At 47.4% G+C, this 16389-nt stretch overlaps 1 protein-coding gene across 7 annotated transcripts in view; it reads left to right on the top strand.

Annotated features, from left to right (window-relative positions):
• The window catches only part of SEPTIN6 (septin 6), a 32350-nt gene that overhangs the window by 11373 nt on the left and 4588 nt on the right, over window positions 1-16389 (top strand). For 6 of the 7 annotated variants that reach the window (XM_067304246.1, XM_067304248.1, XM_013946326.2 and 3 more), the window contains exons 3-9: window positions 2000-2195; window positions 3373-3559; window positions 3796-3957; window positions 9865-9961; window positions 10258-10426; window positions 11301-11433; window positions 12201-12391. In XM_067304246.1, the coding sequence (XP_067160347.1) occupies window positions 2000-2195; window positions 3373-3559; window positions 3796-3957; window positions 9865-9961; window positions 10258-10426; window positions 11301-11433; window positions 12201-12391 (1135 nt within the window). Of the gene's footprint in view, window positions 1-1999; window positions 2196-3372; window positions 3560-3795; window positions 3958-9864; window positions 9962-10257; window positions 10427-11300; window positions 11434-12200; window positions 12392-14326; window positions 14371-16389 lie in introns of all 7 variants that reach the window. The other variant, XM_013946330.2, reaches the window with a different exon arrangement.

Below are 16389 nucleotides of genomic sequence, written 5' to 3'. Positions count from 1 at the left end.
TTGGCAGGGGCTCTGGAAATGCTGCAGCCTTCTCAGGCTGTTTAGATTTTTGTCTTTTTTTAAACCGCGGTGTTCCTGGAATCCTTGAGAAAGGCCTGGCGGGGTCGCGGCTGGCTTTCTGCCGCAGCTCGTGTTAACTCTTGCCGTCCCACCCGAGCCGTGGTGGTGCTCTGGTCTGCTATGCTCTGTGCACCTGCTCCCCGTTTGGGCAGGCGGCCCCCCACGAGCCCAGCCTGCAGGAGTCCAAGTCAGTAAACAGCTTGTCTGTAATGAGCCATCAGTCTTGTAGAAGCTTCTACCCCCTCTCCCAGTCGGTCTGTTTGTCTCCTCACTGATGGAGGTAAGTGTGTGCTTTTCGATGCCCCCTCCCTTCCTCTTGGGCTGGTGCGCTCCGATCTGATCCGTGGTGTTGTAAACACGGCTGATGCTTTAACATAGCACAGAGGACTGTAGCAATGCCAGCTCGTGGTGTTGACTCTCTCTTCTCCCCCTCAGACTGTAGACAACATTTGGCACAAAGATTGGTGTGAAGAGCAACTCGATTTGTGGCTATTCGGGCGCCAGTTGGCGTTTGTCAATGGTAGGGCACAAGCTAGTAGCTGGCTCCCCGTGCCACTTTGCAGCTCAAGGTGTACGCTGACTTTCAAATGTTAGTGAATCTTGCTGACTTCTGGAAAGATATTTGATATATGGTCCTGGCAATCCGAGATCGCTCTGTCCCCAGGGCAGTGCATGCTTGCCCTGCCCTGCCTGCCATGTGCTTCAGCCTTGAGCTGGAGAAGTCTCCTCCAGGGCCAAGAGAGAGGAATTTGCCTGCTTGCAGGGGTGAGGCACAGAGATTTGGACGGGGGAGGAAAGGGAGGAGTTTCCCCTTATTGAATTGGGCATTTCATGCAAGTTTGGATCTGTTACAGTGCTCTAAGCTTACAAAAATCAGAAGCTCTTTTCTTCTGAGCAAAGTAGGAAAAGATGAAGTTGTCTTGGTTGGGAGCTGAGGGAGGGGAAGGCCGCTCCAGCCAGACACAGTCTCCTTGTGGTCCTGGAGCGCTCTGGCCGAGCAGCCTTTGCGATGGGTGCGGTTCAGCCAGCTGCTGAAGCTTCAGCAAAAGCCATCTGGGCAGCTCAGAAATCTCCATTTCCCCAAAATACAACAGTCCTCACAGGGCAGCAAAGCAGACTGCTTATGGGTTTATCATGAAGTCAGATCCTTTGAGTTTGGAAAGCTAGCTCTGTTGTCAGCCTGCCCTATGAAATAAGTGCACGGAGGTTTTGTTTTGTTCTCCCTGGGATGTATCTAAAACAAATTTAAAATTGGTCTCTGGGATTTGTCTCTTCCTTCCAGATAAGGAAATACAGTCTACCGTTGATAGATGGAATCTGAACAGTAGCTCAAGGCTACAGAACTATTGGAAGCAGATTTGGGAGTTTTATATAACTTCTGAAACCGCTAATGTGCAGAAACCAGATATTGCAGAAAAGGTCCCTTCCCAGACTAGAAAACTGATCCCCAATTCTATCTATTGTGGGTACAAGAAACCAACTGCACAACTTGTAGAACTGGAACCACGTTGCAGTGTTTCTGCATGGAAGGAAGCTATTTCAGTGGCTGCTTATCAGAGAAGTGTTAATCTGGATCATATTTTTCTGGAGATGGCAATGAGCCCCATGCTCCCCTCCCTATTTTAATGGAAACAGCATCTTCTGTAGTGTAGTGATGGGTTTGTGCAGGATCCGAATGAGTCCTTCCCATTTGCCTTTTCACCTCTTTCTTTCCATCTCTATTTTCTAGTGATATTAATGGCCATTAGACTGTGTAATGTAATTTGCCCGGAATACAGACCTCCCATTGTACATGGCTTTCTGCTTGCCAGATGATCTCTTTGGAACATGAGATCTGCTTTCGTCTGCTACAATTTCACCCCTGTTAAAGTCTGGATGCTGAAAGGCCAAGCCATATTAATATTCAACAAAACATTTTGACCCTCTTTTTCTCTAATAGGGGAAACTGGCCTTGGTAAGTCTACCCTCATGGACACACTTTTTAACACCAAGTTCGAAGGTGACCCAGCATCTCACTCACAGCCTGGGGTCCAGCTGAAATCTAATACCTATGACCTGCAGGAGAGCAATGTCAACCTCAAACTGACTATTGTGAGCACAGTGGGCTTCGGGGATCAGATCAACAAAGAAGACAGGTGAGTGAAGGCAGAGAGGGGCTGTATCATGACCTGGTTCTCTGTTACAGGGTCTCCTCTTGTGCCTTAGCAGGGCCAGACTGTGTTTATAATAAAGTTCTCCTCTTATAAATTGTCCTTATGTTTTTGGGATGGGACAGAAGGAAGAGAGGAGCAAGCCCCATGGTGTCAGCACTGCTCCAGCTATCAAAGCAGTTTTTCTCATGCGTTTAGGGCAATATCTGCCCTGCTGGCAGCCTTCTGCCCAAATTCATCTGGTGGGGAGAGCAGAGCACTCCAGGGCATTTCTGTGCTTGTTTCCTTGTGCTGTGCTGACCACAAGCTGCTCACCAAACCACTAGTGTGGTCTAGTGACTGCAACCACTTTTTGGCAGGGCTCTTCCATCTTGCCAAAGGAAGTACAATAAATATCCAGTGAAATACCCTGGGGAAATGTTTCTGGCAGCTCAAGTCCCAGTGTGGCTGGAGTGTGGTGTGGGGCAAGGCAAGGGTGTGCGATTACACCAGACCTTCTCCACCAGACCCTCCCACAGCTTCACAGAGGCGTTGCAGATGGGGTTTCCTTTGTTGCAAATCTTTTAGATTTTCTTTTATTTTTTTTAAGACACACTGATGTGCTTTATATTGTGAGTCTGACAGTCTCTGTATTTAAAATTACCCTGCAAGGGAGTTGCAAGGATTTCCTGCCCCAGAGCACTGGGCGAAGGTAGTACTGAATGGAGCTGCATCTTCACCATCATGACATGAGGCTGTGAGAGCAGCAAGCCGTTCGCTCCCTGAAAGGAAGCAAGGGTTATCCACTGCTGTGCATGAGTCTACATTATCTTTTCTTTTAAAACCCTCTCACCCTCATGTTTCAAAGTATGAGTGGCCACTTTCCCTGGAAGAGATTACTCTATAGCTAGCTCTTTTAATGGTGTTTCTCTTATTCTCTGCTGAATCTCCAGTAATATGTTTTGTCAGACAGACTGCTAGATGCTGATGTAGGACCACATCTCCTTGTCACTAGTGCAACATTTACATTTCTTATGACAGGGGAGTGGGGGAGATTCAAAGGAGAACTGGTCCTGGGGAATGAGATCTAACAAGCAGCTCATTTCTAAAAAGCCAGCTAAGGAGCATTGTCCGTTTACCTCTCTGATTGTGAGATGTATAACTTTTTTTCTGTTCCCCAAAGCTATAAGCCCATTGTCGAGTTCATTGATGCTCAGTTTGAAGCCTATTTGCAAGAAGAACTGAAGATAAAGAGGGTCCTGCACAACTACCATGATACTCGGATCCATGCTTGTTTGTACTTCATTGCTCCGACCGGCCACTCGCTGAAATCCCTGGACTTGGTAACAATGAAGAAGCTTGACAGCAAGGTAGGAACGTTTGACTGTTACCGTGCAGGTCATCTTGCATGTGGTGGGAATGCTGCTGCTTTTCCAGGGCTCATCTCTTCCCCCTGCATACCCCTTATGCTAGGGGAGATTACTGGGTTGCCATACAAATCCTGTAGATTTACTGAGCACTTTAAGTTTTCATAAGTTACAATGCAGACTTGGAAAAGCTACCTGGAGCAAAGCTCAAGGCTTCTTATGATTCTGTTTCTTTCTAGGTCAACATCATTCCTATCATTGCCAAATCTGATGCCATTTCCAAGAGTGAGCTGACCAAATTTAAAATTAAAATCACAAGTGAACTGGTCAGTAACGGAGTTCAGATCTACCAGTTCCCAACAGATGATGAATCGGTGGCGGAGATAAATGGGACAATGAACGTAAGTGATTCGGCGCTTCCTCCTCTCTGTAACTGTGGCGTCTGTGGCTGATTTGGGAGTGTTTCATTCAACACACTTTCCCTTTTATTCTGCTTCTTAAAAACAGGAGTTTTCAGAGATCCCAGTCTACTAGGATGTAGTATCATCCTAGACTAGCAGAGCTTTGCTGTGAGCTACTGCCTCTTTAATGGGCTTTTCTAGTCGGAAAACAAAGGGTCTTTTAACGATCTTTTAATTCCTTCCTTCTCCTAAGGCACATGTGTTGAGGGACCTGCAGGAAATTGGGCGGATGGTGAGGTCTAGTTGTGCGGGGCAAGGGCAGTCCTGGGTTATGAACTAATCAGATGGGTATTAACTGTCTGGCGTGAGGGGCAGGCTGTCTACAGACACATACATCTCTGCTCCTGGCCCTGTGTTTCTTTCACCAAGCAGTTTTGCTCTCCTGGGCTGGTGTTGCTTGTGAAACTGTCTCCATGGGCGTCTTCTCTTGTCTGTGGCTGTCCTTGCAACAGAGCCCTGGCCAGCTCTGGTACGCTTCTCTGTATTGTGTTGCTGTTTCATGGTGTAACTAGTTACGTAGCTGGGTCCTTGGGCTGGCGTTGGTGAAGGGGAGTGCTGTCGGCCAGAACGGATGGGCTGGGAGGTCTAACAAGGCTGGTTAGAGCAATGGCTTCCCTTCCCACAAAACACTTTGGCTGTGTCCAAGTGCTGATATGAGAAATATGTACTATAGTTGTAAAAGACAAGGGTTGGGCCAGAGGTCCGTCCAGCCCAGTGGTCCTTCTCTTCCCCGAGCATCTGTTTTTTGTCACTCTTGGAGTATGTAAGAAGATAGGAAAAGTGCACAGTGCTTTCCCCAAATGCTTCACCAGCCTCTGACCACCCTCAGCTCAAGGAATTCTCAGTGGATTTCACACCCATGAATCTCCTGGTCCTCTCCAGTGAACTTCCAGTATGCTGTGGTGAGGAGTTACACTTCTTAACCACCAATGTGTGAAAAACAAGACACACGTCTTGGCGTGCCTGTGGGGGCACTTTCTGGCTTGGGCATTCCCAGCACCGTGGGTGCCTGTCTGCGGCTCCCTGTAGATGGAGCAAGCTTGGCCCACTGGGAGTGCATCCTGCCCCCATATTCGAAAAGGCTTTTTACAGGAGAGAAAGCAGAGTAAGTTGCTCTTTTAACTGCTGCTGCTGAAGTACAGATCCCAGTCTGGGTGCTTTTGTCTTCTCTCTTGATCTAATATTAATAGTTGTACAGTGTTGTGGAGAGGCCTGAAAGAAGTGTTAAGTTTGTCCTACCGTAAGAGCTTTTGGGGTGGTTTCCCGGTCAGGGTAGTTTTGTGATGGCATCTTACTCAGGGCTTAACACTCTCACTACGTAAGGCTAAAAATACATCTGGAAATGAAGATGTAACATCCCCCAGTTCCCGAGGAACTGGAGGGACGTGATGGCAAAGGAGAAGTGATCTCTCCCCTCAGCCCTTCCAAGGGTGGATGTAAACCTCTTCTCATCTCTCCTTTCAGCCATTTCCACGTCTCCTGTGCAGGAATTGCTGTCTCAGGTTGTAGACACTCTGGGTTGTGTCAACCACTGGACAGAGAGATCATCTCATTAAATCCTCCACTGAACTGATATAAATCATAATTATCAGGTCTATGGGAACCAAGCAGGCAGGAATCTGAATCTGATCGAGGCTGTTCTGCAGACCTGGAAAACTTATATCCAAATACTGGTTTTATTAACAACATAAGACAAATCTCCTTATGCTTCAGGTCAGGAGATGAGTTTGTGGAGGGACTGAGATGAGTAGAAGAGCCAGGATAGGCCGATTTAAGTTTGTGATTTAAATTGTCAATTTTAATCATGTTTTAAATCGAGGAATGGAAAGCTTTGGTTTAAACGGGTTGTCTTTAACCTTTGTGTTTGTACTTCTTTACAGAAAGCTTCATTGTCTTTGCCTGTTACAGCTCAACATCTTTGAAAGGTTATAAATGTAATTTTTGTGTTAAGGTTGTGCTTGTTTGCTGACCAGCAAACACTCTATAACCTGACCAGTTACCTTAATTTTGTTTTATTACAGGTGAATTTGACAATGTTCTTTGGATTATCTAATGTTTTACTTATAACCTGTATTGGTCGTCTTTTCCGTGAAAAGTAAAATTAGATTTAAAAATACACAAACTCACTATTTAATACATGTTTTAGTTAATCATGTTTATTTGTGCTGGATGCATGAGGAATTTTTTTCAGAGTATTTTGCGCTCAAAACTGACTACTAAGCAAAGGAATTATTGCCTGATCTGTGACGTATTGACACACTATAGGATTTAAAATCTATGCCATCATGATGAGAAACAAAAGTATTCAATGATGAACACAGGTGTCATGCAGTATTTTAAAAATAATAGGATTAAACAAATCTTCAGAACAAGATGCCTAATCTTCCTGGAAATTCATTTGGCCATTTTGAAAATCCCCCTAAGCATACATTTCCAAGTTCAGAGATGTGGGGACTGCTTGAACACACATTCCAGACTTCTTTACATCTCCTCCCATCTGGATTTTATTCATAACTCATAATAAGAAAAACAAGCTCTCCAATTCTTTCGATTCCCAACTGGCTTTTCAGTTTTGAGTGAATTAGTCTAATTATTGAAGAAACTATTCTCCCTGCACCTGCCAGTTAAATGAAGCCACGCACAGCAAACATGAGCTGTCCCACATGGTAGAAGTGGAAAGCTAGGTGCTCACGGAAAAGGGAGATCTCCAGCACTTTCTCCCTTGTAAAGACGGCAGCGAGGCGGTGGGCGCTGGCGCGGAGGCAGGCTCGCTGCTCCAGGTGGCCGAGCCCGCGGCCAGGCGGGGAGGTTCAGGCCGTGCCTGCGTGGCCGCAGTGCGGGGCTTCTGCCCCCGTCCCAGGGCGCTCCTCTCGCTCCCATCGCTTGCTCGCTTTGTCGCTGCGGAGACCCCCTTAGCTCATTCTTTCGGAGACCTGCGTATAAAAGAAACAAAAAGCTTTTACAACAGTGGGAGAAGCTCCTCAAGGAGAGCCAGAGGGACATCTGGAAACTCTCGCCCAGAAACGGCAGGCTGGGGCAGAGGAGAAGAGTGGGCAGCTCTGGTGGCCCACGGCGGAGGGGGGGTCACCAGTGGGGAGCGCAATGCCTATAGCAAATAGTAGCGTGATCCCATGCCCGGGAGTGGGAACGGCATGGGCACAGCCCAGGCGCTAGCTGGCCTGAGCCTGAAACCTCTCAGCTGCCTCAGAGCTGCGACGGCTTTTCCTCTGGAAACAGCTCTATGCAGGTCCAAAGAGGCGGCTGCAGCCTTCGGGGGGCTTAGTGCCTGGGGCGTTTCTGACTTTCCAGCAATGGGGCAGAGGTGCGGACCCAGTCCAGTGCGTCCCATAGCGAGGAGCTCAACCTGCAGTAGCTGAAGAGCCCAAACAGTGCTCGGCAGCACCCCTCAAGCCCCCATGGCGGGATGTCTCAGCTCCTCGCAGAGCAGCCAGAGGCAGAGTACAGCCCGTGCTCTGCCTCGTGAGGTCTCCCCTGCCCTCTCGCCCGTGAGGATACATACCTGGGAGCAGCTGGACAAGAGGACGCCATGGGACATGCAAGTCCTGTTTGCAGCCCAAGGAGAGGCAGTGGCCTGCTCCGTGGGCACCAGCCCTGACGATGTTGCTTGGCTCCGTGTGCGGAGGTGTTTGCGGATAATGCTGCTGCTTCTTGTGTGCGTTCTTTCTTTGAAGGCAGGAAAAGCTTGTTGAAAAGAGGGAGCAAATTCTTTCTTTGAAAGCTGGCTGGGGGTTTCCCCTCAAGGTCTGTGTGTGTGTGGAGCAGTGTTCAGTTGGGTCAGTTTTGTTTCCTTCCCCTCAAGCGATTTTTACTCCCTGCCCTTTGCAATTAGACAGCCCTCTGCTGAAAATCAGATTCCTTCTACCTGGGAGACCGCTTTCCTGTTTTTGCTGCTTGGCCTCTCCTGCAGGGAGCTAATCCTGAGCAGAATAGGCCCAGCTCTGCGCTGACACGCGTCCCTCCAGGCTCTGGCATGCGGCATCATTGCAAAGGTAACTCTGCATGGAGAGTGATCCAGGAGGCCCCCGTGTTCAGAGCCTCAGCACAGTCCGGCACAGCCCCCTCAGACTGACGCCTGCCCTGCTTATTCTGGTGCGTCCATGGGGAGCTGGGAAGCCTTGGAGTAGAAGCTGAGCAGCTGCTCTTTGAGTGTTTACAAGCAGTTTTGCTGTATTCGCAGTTTGACTATATGAGCTGCACTCTGAAACTGGAAAACATCATCTTTGAAACCTTGTGCTTGTACCAACTGTCACTCGCTCACCCAAGTTTTCAAATAACTTGTGGAATTAAAACTTCACTACCTGTTCCTGTGAGCAATCCAGGGTCACTGATCTTCCATATAATTGGCATCCTGGGGCCATTTTAATTGCCCAGAACTCGGTGCAGTTTAAAGGCTCTAGCTTACAAATGTCACTGCACGTAAGTCAGCATAAGGGGTGGGTGCGGGGAGCTCGTGACCTTATTTTTAAGTGTTGAAACCTTGCATTTGACTTCTTTGCAGCTTGGCAGAATGCAATATAGTTCCCAGGAGCAAGCAGAGGTGGGGAGAAATCTCACTTATTGCACAACTGATAAATGCAGCAAAGCAAGGTAGCAGCATCTGGGAGGTTTGCTTGGCTGCTTGAATTTGAGGGGTGGGGGAAGTGCAAGGTGAGGTCTGGACCTGGAGAGGTGTCAGAAGCATTGATGTTCCAACTCTGCTAAGCTTGTGTTGGGCAAGTCTCTTAGTCTCTCTGCAGAAGGCAAAAAGCATCTTCTTTACTAAGAAGTGACTATTTTGTTTTTCTGGATTTTGGAAAAGTAAATGCCTCCTGTTCTTGGTCAACCTTCAGATACTTTAACAACCGTAATTTGAGGAGGGTGTGTCTACGTTTGAAGAGCATAGCGAGATGGTGGCATGGTTGAGCTAGCGGTACCAACTGTGTTCTGCTTTTCCTAAGATCCATCCTTGTGGGTATGTGCCCTGAATTTGGCCTTTTTTGTCCTCTTGCTGTGCAGCCATCCATCAGTGGCTGTGTTTAGCATCAGCATCGTGAGGATTTTGTAAAGCCATCAAAGTCCCTTTGGGTCTTTTCTTAGGCTCTGAGAAATTCAGTTTTGATAAAGGACTGCTGTGGGGATTGGGAGAGGGGGTGCTGCAGGTGAACCCCAACACAAGCCACGGGGCGTGTGAAGAACTGTGAAGCATTAGCATGGGACAGTCTCAGCGCAGCCCCTGCCCAGGCCAGGGCAGACATCAGGGCATGCATGGATGCGGAGGCTGGCCCGCTGCAGGGACATGTTCAGCCCTTCCTCACCAGGGCTGAAGCAAGCAGGGAGGAAGGAGCTATTACTCTGGGGGTGAAGAAGGGACTTTGATCTCCAATATGATAGAGCAAGCTGTCTTGTGCTCCTGTGTGAGCTGAGGGTTGGGGAGGGGGTAAAATTGAAGAAGGCTCCAAGACCTCTTTTACAGCTTCTGTGCTTGTGCAGATGTTCTCCTCAGCCCTGGCAAGCGCCCAGGACACCACCGCAGTCAGAGCCGCGCAGCGTGTTGTTCGAGCTGTCTTTCTGATGCTAGTCTTGCACTGGCTCATCTCACCTGAGACCCTGTGGCTGGGAGGATCAGCCAGGTAGAGGATATACAGTGGTAGTGCTAACAAGGTTTCCAAAAAGGATCCTTCCTTCTCCCCCTGCGCCTTGTCTTGGACTAGTGGCCAGTGACTAGACTCCCTGAGATTAGCGTGTGCGTAATGACTGTCTTGCTCAGTGGCTGTGCTAATCTCTGTGTGCCATCAAGTCAGCCAGAGTTGAGAGGGACTAACGAGGGTTGCATTAAATGTGTTCCAGGCCCACTTGCCATTTGCAGTGATCGGCAGCACGGAGGAGCTGAAAATAGGAAACAAAATGATGAAAGCTCGTCAGTACCCCTGGGGCACAGTGCAGGGTGAGTTGAGCCCATGGCATAATGGTGACACTTCTGCAAGGAGGCAGTAGGCTCTCATAAAAGGAGCAAGGGGTGCCTTGATCCTGCTTATGGCACTGCTGTTGACTTGCGTCCTGCTGGACTTCAGTTTTTCACTGGGGTTTATCCTTCATTAAATCTTTGTGTCAGGCCTATAGTAACAGTTATCTCTGGTTGTAAGGGCTATTAAACCTTCTGGAGGAATAGATGGGTGGAGAGTGTGGGGAGAGACCTTTGTCTCTGCCCCCATCTTACTCTTTTTTTGTGTCATCTTACAGTGGAGAATGAGACTCACTGTGACTTTGTGAAACTGCGGGAGATGCTGATCCGTGTGAACATGGAAGACCTTCGCGAACAGACCCACACACGCCACTATGAGTTGTACAGGCGATGTAAACTGGAAGAGATGGGTTTCAAGGACACTGATCCAGACAGCAAGCCCTTCAGGTGGGATATCTGGAGGAGACAGGATAGCTCAAGGGAGGCATTGTTGGATGCACTGTGTGTGTGTGTGTGTGTGTGTGTGTGTGTGTCCGTCTGTCCTTGAGAGGGCATGTAAAGAACCAGTGCAGCAAGAAAACCTGCCAGGTCAGATAAATCCAGACTTCAGCAAAGGTGCTGACTGGATGAGAGAAGGTGAAAGCACAGAGACTGTGTACAGGATCGATTATGAAAAGGCAGGTACAGGAGGAGAAATATCTGTGCTTCAGAGACACAGCAGAGTCCTCTGAACTACTGTTTGTTGACAGTTGGTCTCTTTGAATTGCCCAACGTTTGACGTACAGGAAAAGTGCAATAGTTCACAGACCTCAGAAATGAATGGATAAAGAAGCCCTTGGGGACACATGGGTGGGTGAGTGGCAAGTCTGCTGTGGGCAAGATTTGGCCATTAATGTTGTTACAGGCCATGAGATACAACTTATTTGGACAGGGGGAAATGAGAATGGGAATGAGGAGAGGGACAAGCCACATGAGCTGCTTCAGAAGTCCTCCATGAACCACCATGGTTCTGTCTGGTTTTGGGCAGCCCTGGTGAGCCCGGGTGGAGGAAGAGGCAACCTTATATAAGTTATATAACTTATAGCTTTTGAAGCCTATCAAACAAGATGGGCCAAAGCTAAAAATGATGGTGCTGGAGCTGAACTTCTCTGGGGTTCAAAGCACTGGGGGGTTCAGCTGATCTCCTTCCATGAACACTAGAGCAGGTCTGTTAAATTCTGCTCATTCGCACATGGCCACTCCATGCTTTCATTAGAAAGAGATGCACAGAGGAAGCAGAATTTGTTCCAAGTTGCATCATTGGGCTTTCCTTTCTCTTTAGCTTACAGGAAACTTATGAGGCCAAAAGAAATGAGTTTCTGGGAGAACTGCAGAAAAAGGAAGAGGCGATGAGGCAAATGTTTGTCCAGAGGGTCAAGGAAAAAGAAGCGGAGCTGAAGGAGGCTGAAAAAGAGGTGAAGACTGCAGTATTTGTCTCTTCATGGTTGTGAGTGATAGATCCACCCTCAAGTAGGCGGCTGCTGCCAAAGCACTTTCTGCAGAGTGTGGTTTAGGCCTTTCTCAGCAGAATCAAACATTTAACTTGGGATCATGGGGACATTAAGGTGTTGATCCTGTAGATCAGAACTAGACTGCAGTGCTTGCAGGCTGTACAACTTACTGCAGCAGGAAAGTGCCACATTCTTTGGTTTTGTTGGACAGTTGCAGTATGCCAAAACTCAAGGAAAGAAACGGAGTCCCTCATGTAAGCTTGTTATATGAAAAATGTACACATGCAACTTCCTTAGCATTGTGAAGGGAAGTAAATCCTGTGATGTAAGATTAAAGGCATGACACCGCTGCAATCCAATTGTTGGCATTTGCACCAAAATCCAGTAATTTACTGACCTCTTAAGGAAGAATAAGGTGGAGACCCCGGAAAGAAAAATAAATGGATTAAAATGTTTTTCTGCTATTTCACTCTCCTAGTCCTCCATCCTTAGTCTGTGCAATGATGCATTATTCAAACATTGCCTGGTTTGTAAGCTTCTTGGGAAGGATGCTGCTTCCTCCCCTTTGTCTGTGCAATGTCAGCCTGGGTGGGGGGCCTAGTATCAGTATGGAGATTGACAGAGACTCTTTCCGGCCACAGATCTCATGGGATCCTTCCACCTTTCTCTTTTCCTGAAAACAGAGTATCTGGTAGCGCTGGGTCCTGCTCACCTTTCTCCTTTCCCTCTAGCTGCACGAAAAGTTTGATCGTTTGAAGAAGTTACATCAGGATGAAAAAAAGAAGCTAGAGGACAAGAAGAAGTCTCTGGATGATGAAGTGAATGCATTTAAACAAAGGAAGACGGCAGCTGAATTGCTCCAATCTCAGGCTCAGCAGGCTGGAGGATCACAAACTCTTAAAAGAGATAAGGAGAGAAAAAAGTAAGTTGCTAACCTGCTGGTATTTGCTTCTCAGTAGTGGTTCTCTTTTACTATTTTCCTGGGTGTCCATAGCTCTCTCCCAGCCTGGCCAGTCCTTGTCAGGGGAAGTTTTGCAGGCAGATTCAATCCCTAGTAAGGCTGAGCAGTAGCTGGAGGCATTTTACCTCTATCTGTCATCCTGAAGAGCAGGGAGCAGGGTGCTAACCTCCCTTATTGCTCACTGACAGCATGGGAGAGGGTGAACTCATTTCTATTCCCTGAGATTCCCTGCTCCTCCCTTGGTCTGTCAGTGCTGGTAGGGGACTGGGACAAAATTAGTTGCTTGGGAATGCTGCACCTCAAGGACAGTGTGTGGGTAACAGGGGTGTCCCACTTCCCACAGAGGAGCATCTCTTGTCTCAGGATCTTACTTGTTCAAGTTAGGAGAAAGCTTGTCCTGTGGAAATTATCCAGGAAACCTAATAACCTTGAATTGTGGCATCTGCAAAATGCAATGCAGGGGGCAAGTCTCAGTTTCTTGTTAGTGCTCTCTCCAGAACTAGATCAGCTTTTGCCCTCCACAGAAAGAGTGAGAGTTAAAGCATAGCTTTAGCGGGGGTTTCCCATGGCTGGGACGGGTGAGACAGGATCCAGCCCCTCGTTGGGATCCTGTGGTCTGGGCTGTCTGCAGTGCCCACGCCAGGCTCTTACTGCTCCTCAGTCACTGAAGAGCAACCAGCAATACATGCTGAGGCACTTCTCCCGTTTCACCTAGTGATGAGCAGTTCCTCTTCTTCTCACTGTGGTATGTTATCTGAAGCAGAGTGCTGAGCCACCGTAGCATGTGGACAAACAGCAGTGTGCAGATAAGCTAGGGCCTGTTTTTATACCGCTGCCACAATCCCTGTCTGCGCAACCCTGGAGCAAATGCAGAATAAATCTGGTCTGCACTAGGCAGTCTTAAGTACAAGGAGGAGTGCTGTTAGTATGGACAATATGGCAAGTGCCCAAAGAGGTGACAGGACTGTTTTTCAGGAAAAATAGCCGATGACTGTTAAGCTTGCAATCAAATGAGTCAGGAGAAGAAAAACCCAATAACCAGAATCAGATCACATTTTAGTCTTTTTACTTTAGAACTGGAGCTGCTTCCATGCCGAAACTCTTTTGTGATGAGCAATTAGCGCTCCTGCTCTTATTTGGCTTGTCTGTTCCTTTTTGCACTGCATATTTTGATTTGCTCTTTCGAATCACCTTCGGGGGATTTTTAATATCTTTTCACGCTGAGGAGCCTGAGACTGACTGGGGACAGACTTCTCTCCCCAGCCTGCACTGTTGAGGAATACACAACTGAGCTCCTTTCATGCTTAGAGCCCACAGACATCTGCGCACTGAGGACTGCAGACTTTTGCCCCAAGATTAGTCAGGCTCAGGAATGTAGAAAGGGGGATGATACGCCCTGTAGTCAGTAGCTGTGGCCCAAGTCACACTCTGGTTCCTAGAAGCAGTTCTGATCTCAGAAACACTCCTTGACACTGAGCACATTTGTGCGAAAAAACAATTTGTCAGTTAAGTTTGGGGCACAGAAAGCTCCATGAAAGCTGTAGGTCAGTGCATGAGACAGGCTTGGGAAGATATTAGGAGGCCTCTGTCTCCTCCAGTGAAATAGCTGTTATAAGTGGTGATGTTTGCCTTGCTCTGTAACTTCTCCAGTTGTCCTTAATAATACCTTTCAATATTTAGATCATAAATCTCTGTAACAATCCATGAATTTCACCAGCTGTAGCTTGATTATATCTTGATTAATAGTGGCTGGCAGTAAACTAGCCTTTTTCTTTCACAGATGACTCTTTTAAACCCAAGCTCTGTAATTTGCACTAATCATGACTTGATTTCTTTTTTTATTGTCACATCATCATCATCATCATCATTAGTTCTTACATGTATGCTATTTTACAGTTAACTGCTGTTTGGCTGCATGGTGCATGAAGCACGTTGTCCTGGTAAGCCTCATTAACTAATATAGACCTCACAGTGGGATCAGTTACGGTTCTAAAAAAAAGCAGACCCCATGCAAGGCCTGAAGCCCATGAATGTTGTCTCTGCCTTCTTCTGCTTTCACCCTTACTATAGATGCTCCACCAGTCTGTCTCTACATCTGTAGTTGTAGAAAAAGGATGCAGTGAAGTGTGTCTTTAAAGATCCTGCAAAGTAAAATGCATGGAGATTCAATATTTGGGCATTAAACATGGATAAAATGATTAGAGCTTCTTCCTTATAAACCTTTCCAGCACTTTGTTGGCTCTGTCTTCTTTATTCCAGCTCTCTTAGAAGTAAATGATGTTCTTTAACCACATAGGCCATGCTGATACTATGGCAACAATTGCTATGGTAATGTGGTGGTGATGATAGAAACCAGCTAGCTGATGGAAAATTAAGTTCTTTTCTCTTCCCTTTCTCCTCTTTCCCTCCCACCGCTTCAAGTTGTAGTGTTAAATCATGGTTACAGAGCAGGTGAAGGATATAAGATTAGTTTCTATCCCCCCTTCACACACCAACAGATGGTAAAACCTGCCAAACCTAGAGCTTTCATTTGCCCCAAAGCACCAGAGAATCACAAAACATCGTGCGTGTGTGTGTGTGTGTGTGTGTGTATATGTGTATGGGGGATTAAAGGAACTACTGCCGAATAACCAAACCAATATTCAGCTGCCAACTGACTATAGGTGCTGATTGTCCAAAATAACGCGGGATCGTGTGTTGAGCATTTAGCAAATAATGAAGGCTGTGAATATAGACTGAGAGACGTTATGATGTTTTTAAGATCGGTCACATGGGTCACTCCATGGATGGATATTCAGTTGTAGCAGACAGACGCAGACCCACACCTCTGGGAGCCATGCCCAGCGTGCCCATGGTTAGGGTAAGGCTAACGGTAGAAGAGGGCTGTGTTGAAGATGTGGCTATAGAAAGCCTGCAAGAGCACTTTGCCTCTGAATAGGGCCAGCGTCTGAGTCCCCAAGAGGTTTTGTCAAGGCAGGGAGAGTTCCCGCTGGAGCAGAGCCCTTGGTTGGCAGCGTTAGGCTGAGTCCCCCCACTCCAGCTGCTGCCGCTCTATCCAAAACATCTCAGCATGGACGTAAGGTGGCCACGTAGTCATGGGCAGGCTGGTGGAACAGTTACGGGTTCCTGGAAGGGTTAACAAACCTTGCCATAAGTGAGCGTCTCCAGTGCAAAGTGCCTGCATCTATTGTCAAATGGAGGCTCGTCTGAACAAAGCTGCTTAAGAAATGCACCTGCCTGGCAGGAGGGCAGCATCTTCATTAGGGTTATTAGTTAAACTGCTAATGACAGTGGGCTACTTATAGCTGGGCTGAATGTGTTTAAATGAGCCTTTTTAATTTGCTGTTGATTCTCTGGTGAGAGGAAAAGGAAAGCTCCTACAGGAATGTCTTGCTTCTTGATGGAGCAGCAAACCCTATAATCCAAGATGAGGGAGACAGCACCCCCAAGCTGAGAGATGCACGGGTCTCTGAGAGTGGACCTGTTGGAACAGCAGCCCTTAACTATAAATCACCCTAAAAACTCAGCCTCCAGGCCAGCCTTCCTGGCAGACAAACCTCCTAGGATTTACATTCTTTCTAGGATCCAGTTTCAAAGTAACTTACAGCCTGCCCTTAAATAGGGAAAGAAAAGCCGATTCTAGGATTCCTTCCCTTGTAGCCCCACCAAGGGAAATGGAAAAGCAAGTAAACGTTGTGCTGTCAGCGAGAAGCATTTGAATTTAATTTCAATGGGACAGTCCACTTAACAGAAGAGCTTCAGAAGGGTCTTGCACTGACTCGAACTGGAGTTCGCAGTTGTCCGGAGCAGTCTGGTAGAATGAATATCTCCACTGCTAACGGTAACTGTGTAAAACAATGAAAAGAACAGTCCTTCACTTTTCAGGGGCTGAATGTGGAAAAATAAGCTCAAAGAATAACAGTGTTTATTCTGGTGCTGAGTACGAAGGCACTGCTAAA

The sequence above is a fragment of the Apteryx mantelli genome, chromosome 13 (genome assembly GCF_036417845.1).
Source record: "Apteryx mantelli isolate bAptMan1 chromosome 13, bAptMan1.hap1, whole genome shotgun sequence".
In the NCBI taxonomy this organism is placed as follows: Eukaryota; Metazoa; Chordata; class Aves; order Apterygiformes; family Apterygidae; genus Apteryx; species Apteryx mantelli.
Note: the sequence above shows the minus strand (reverse complement) of the source record. Positions and strands in the feature narration are given on the sequence as shown.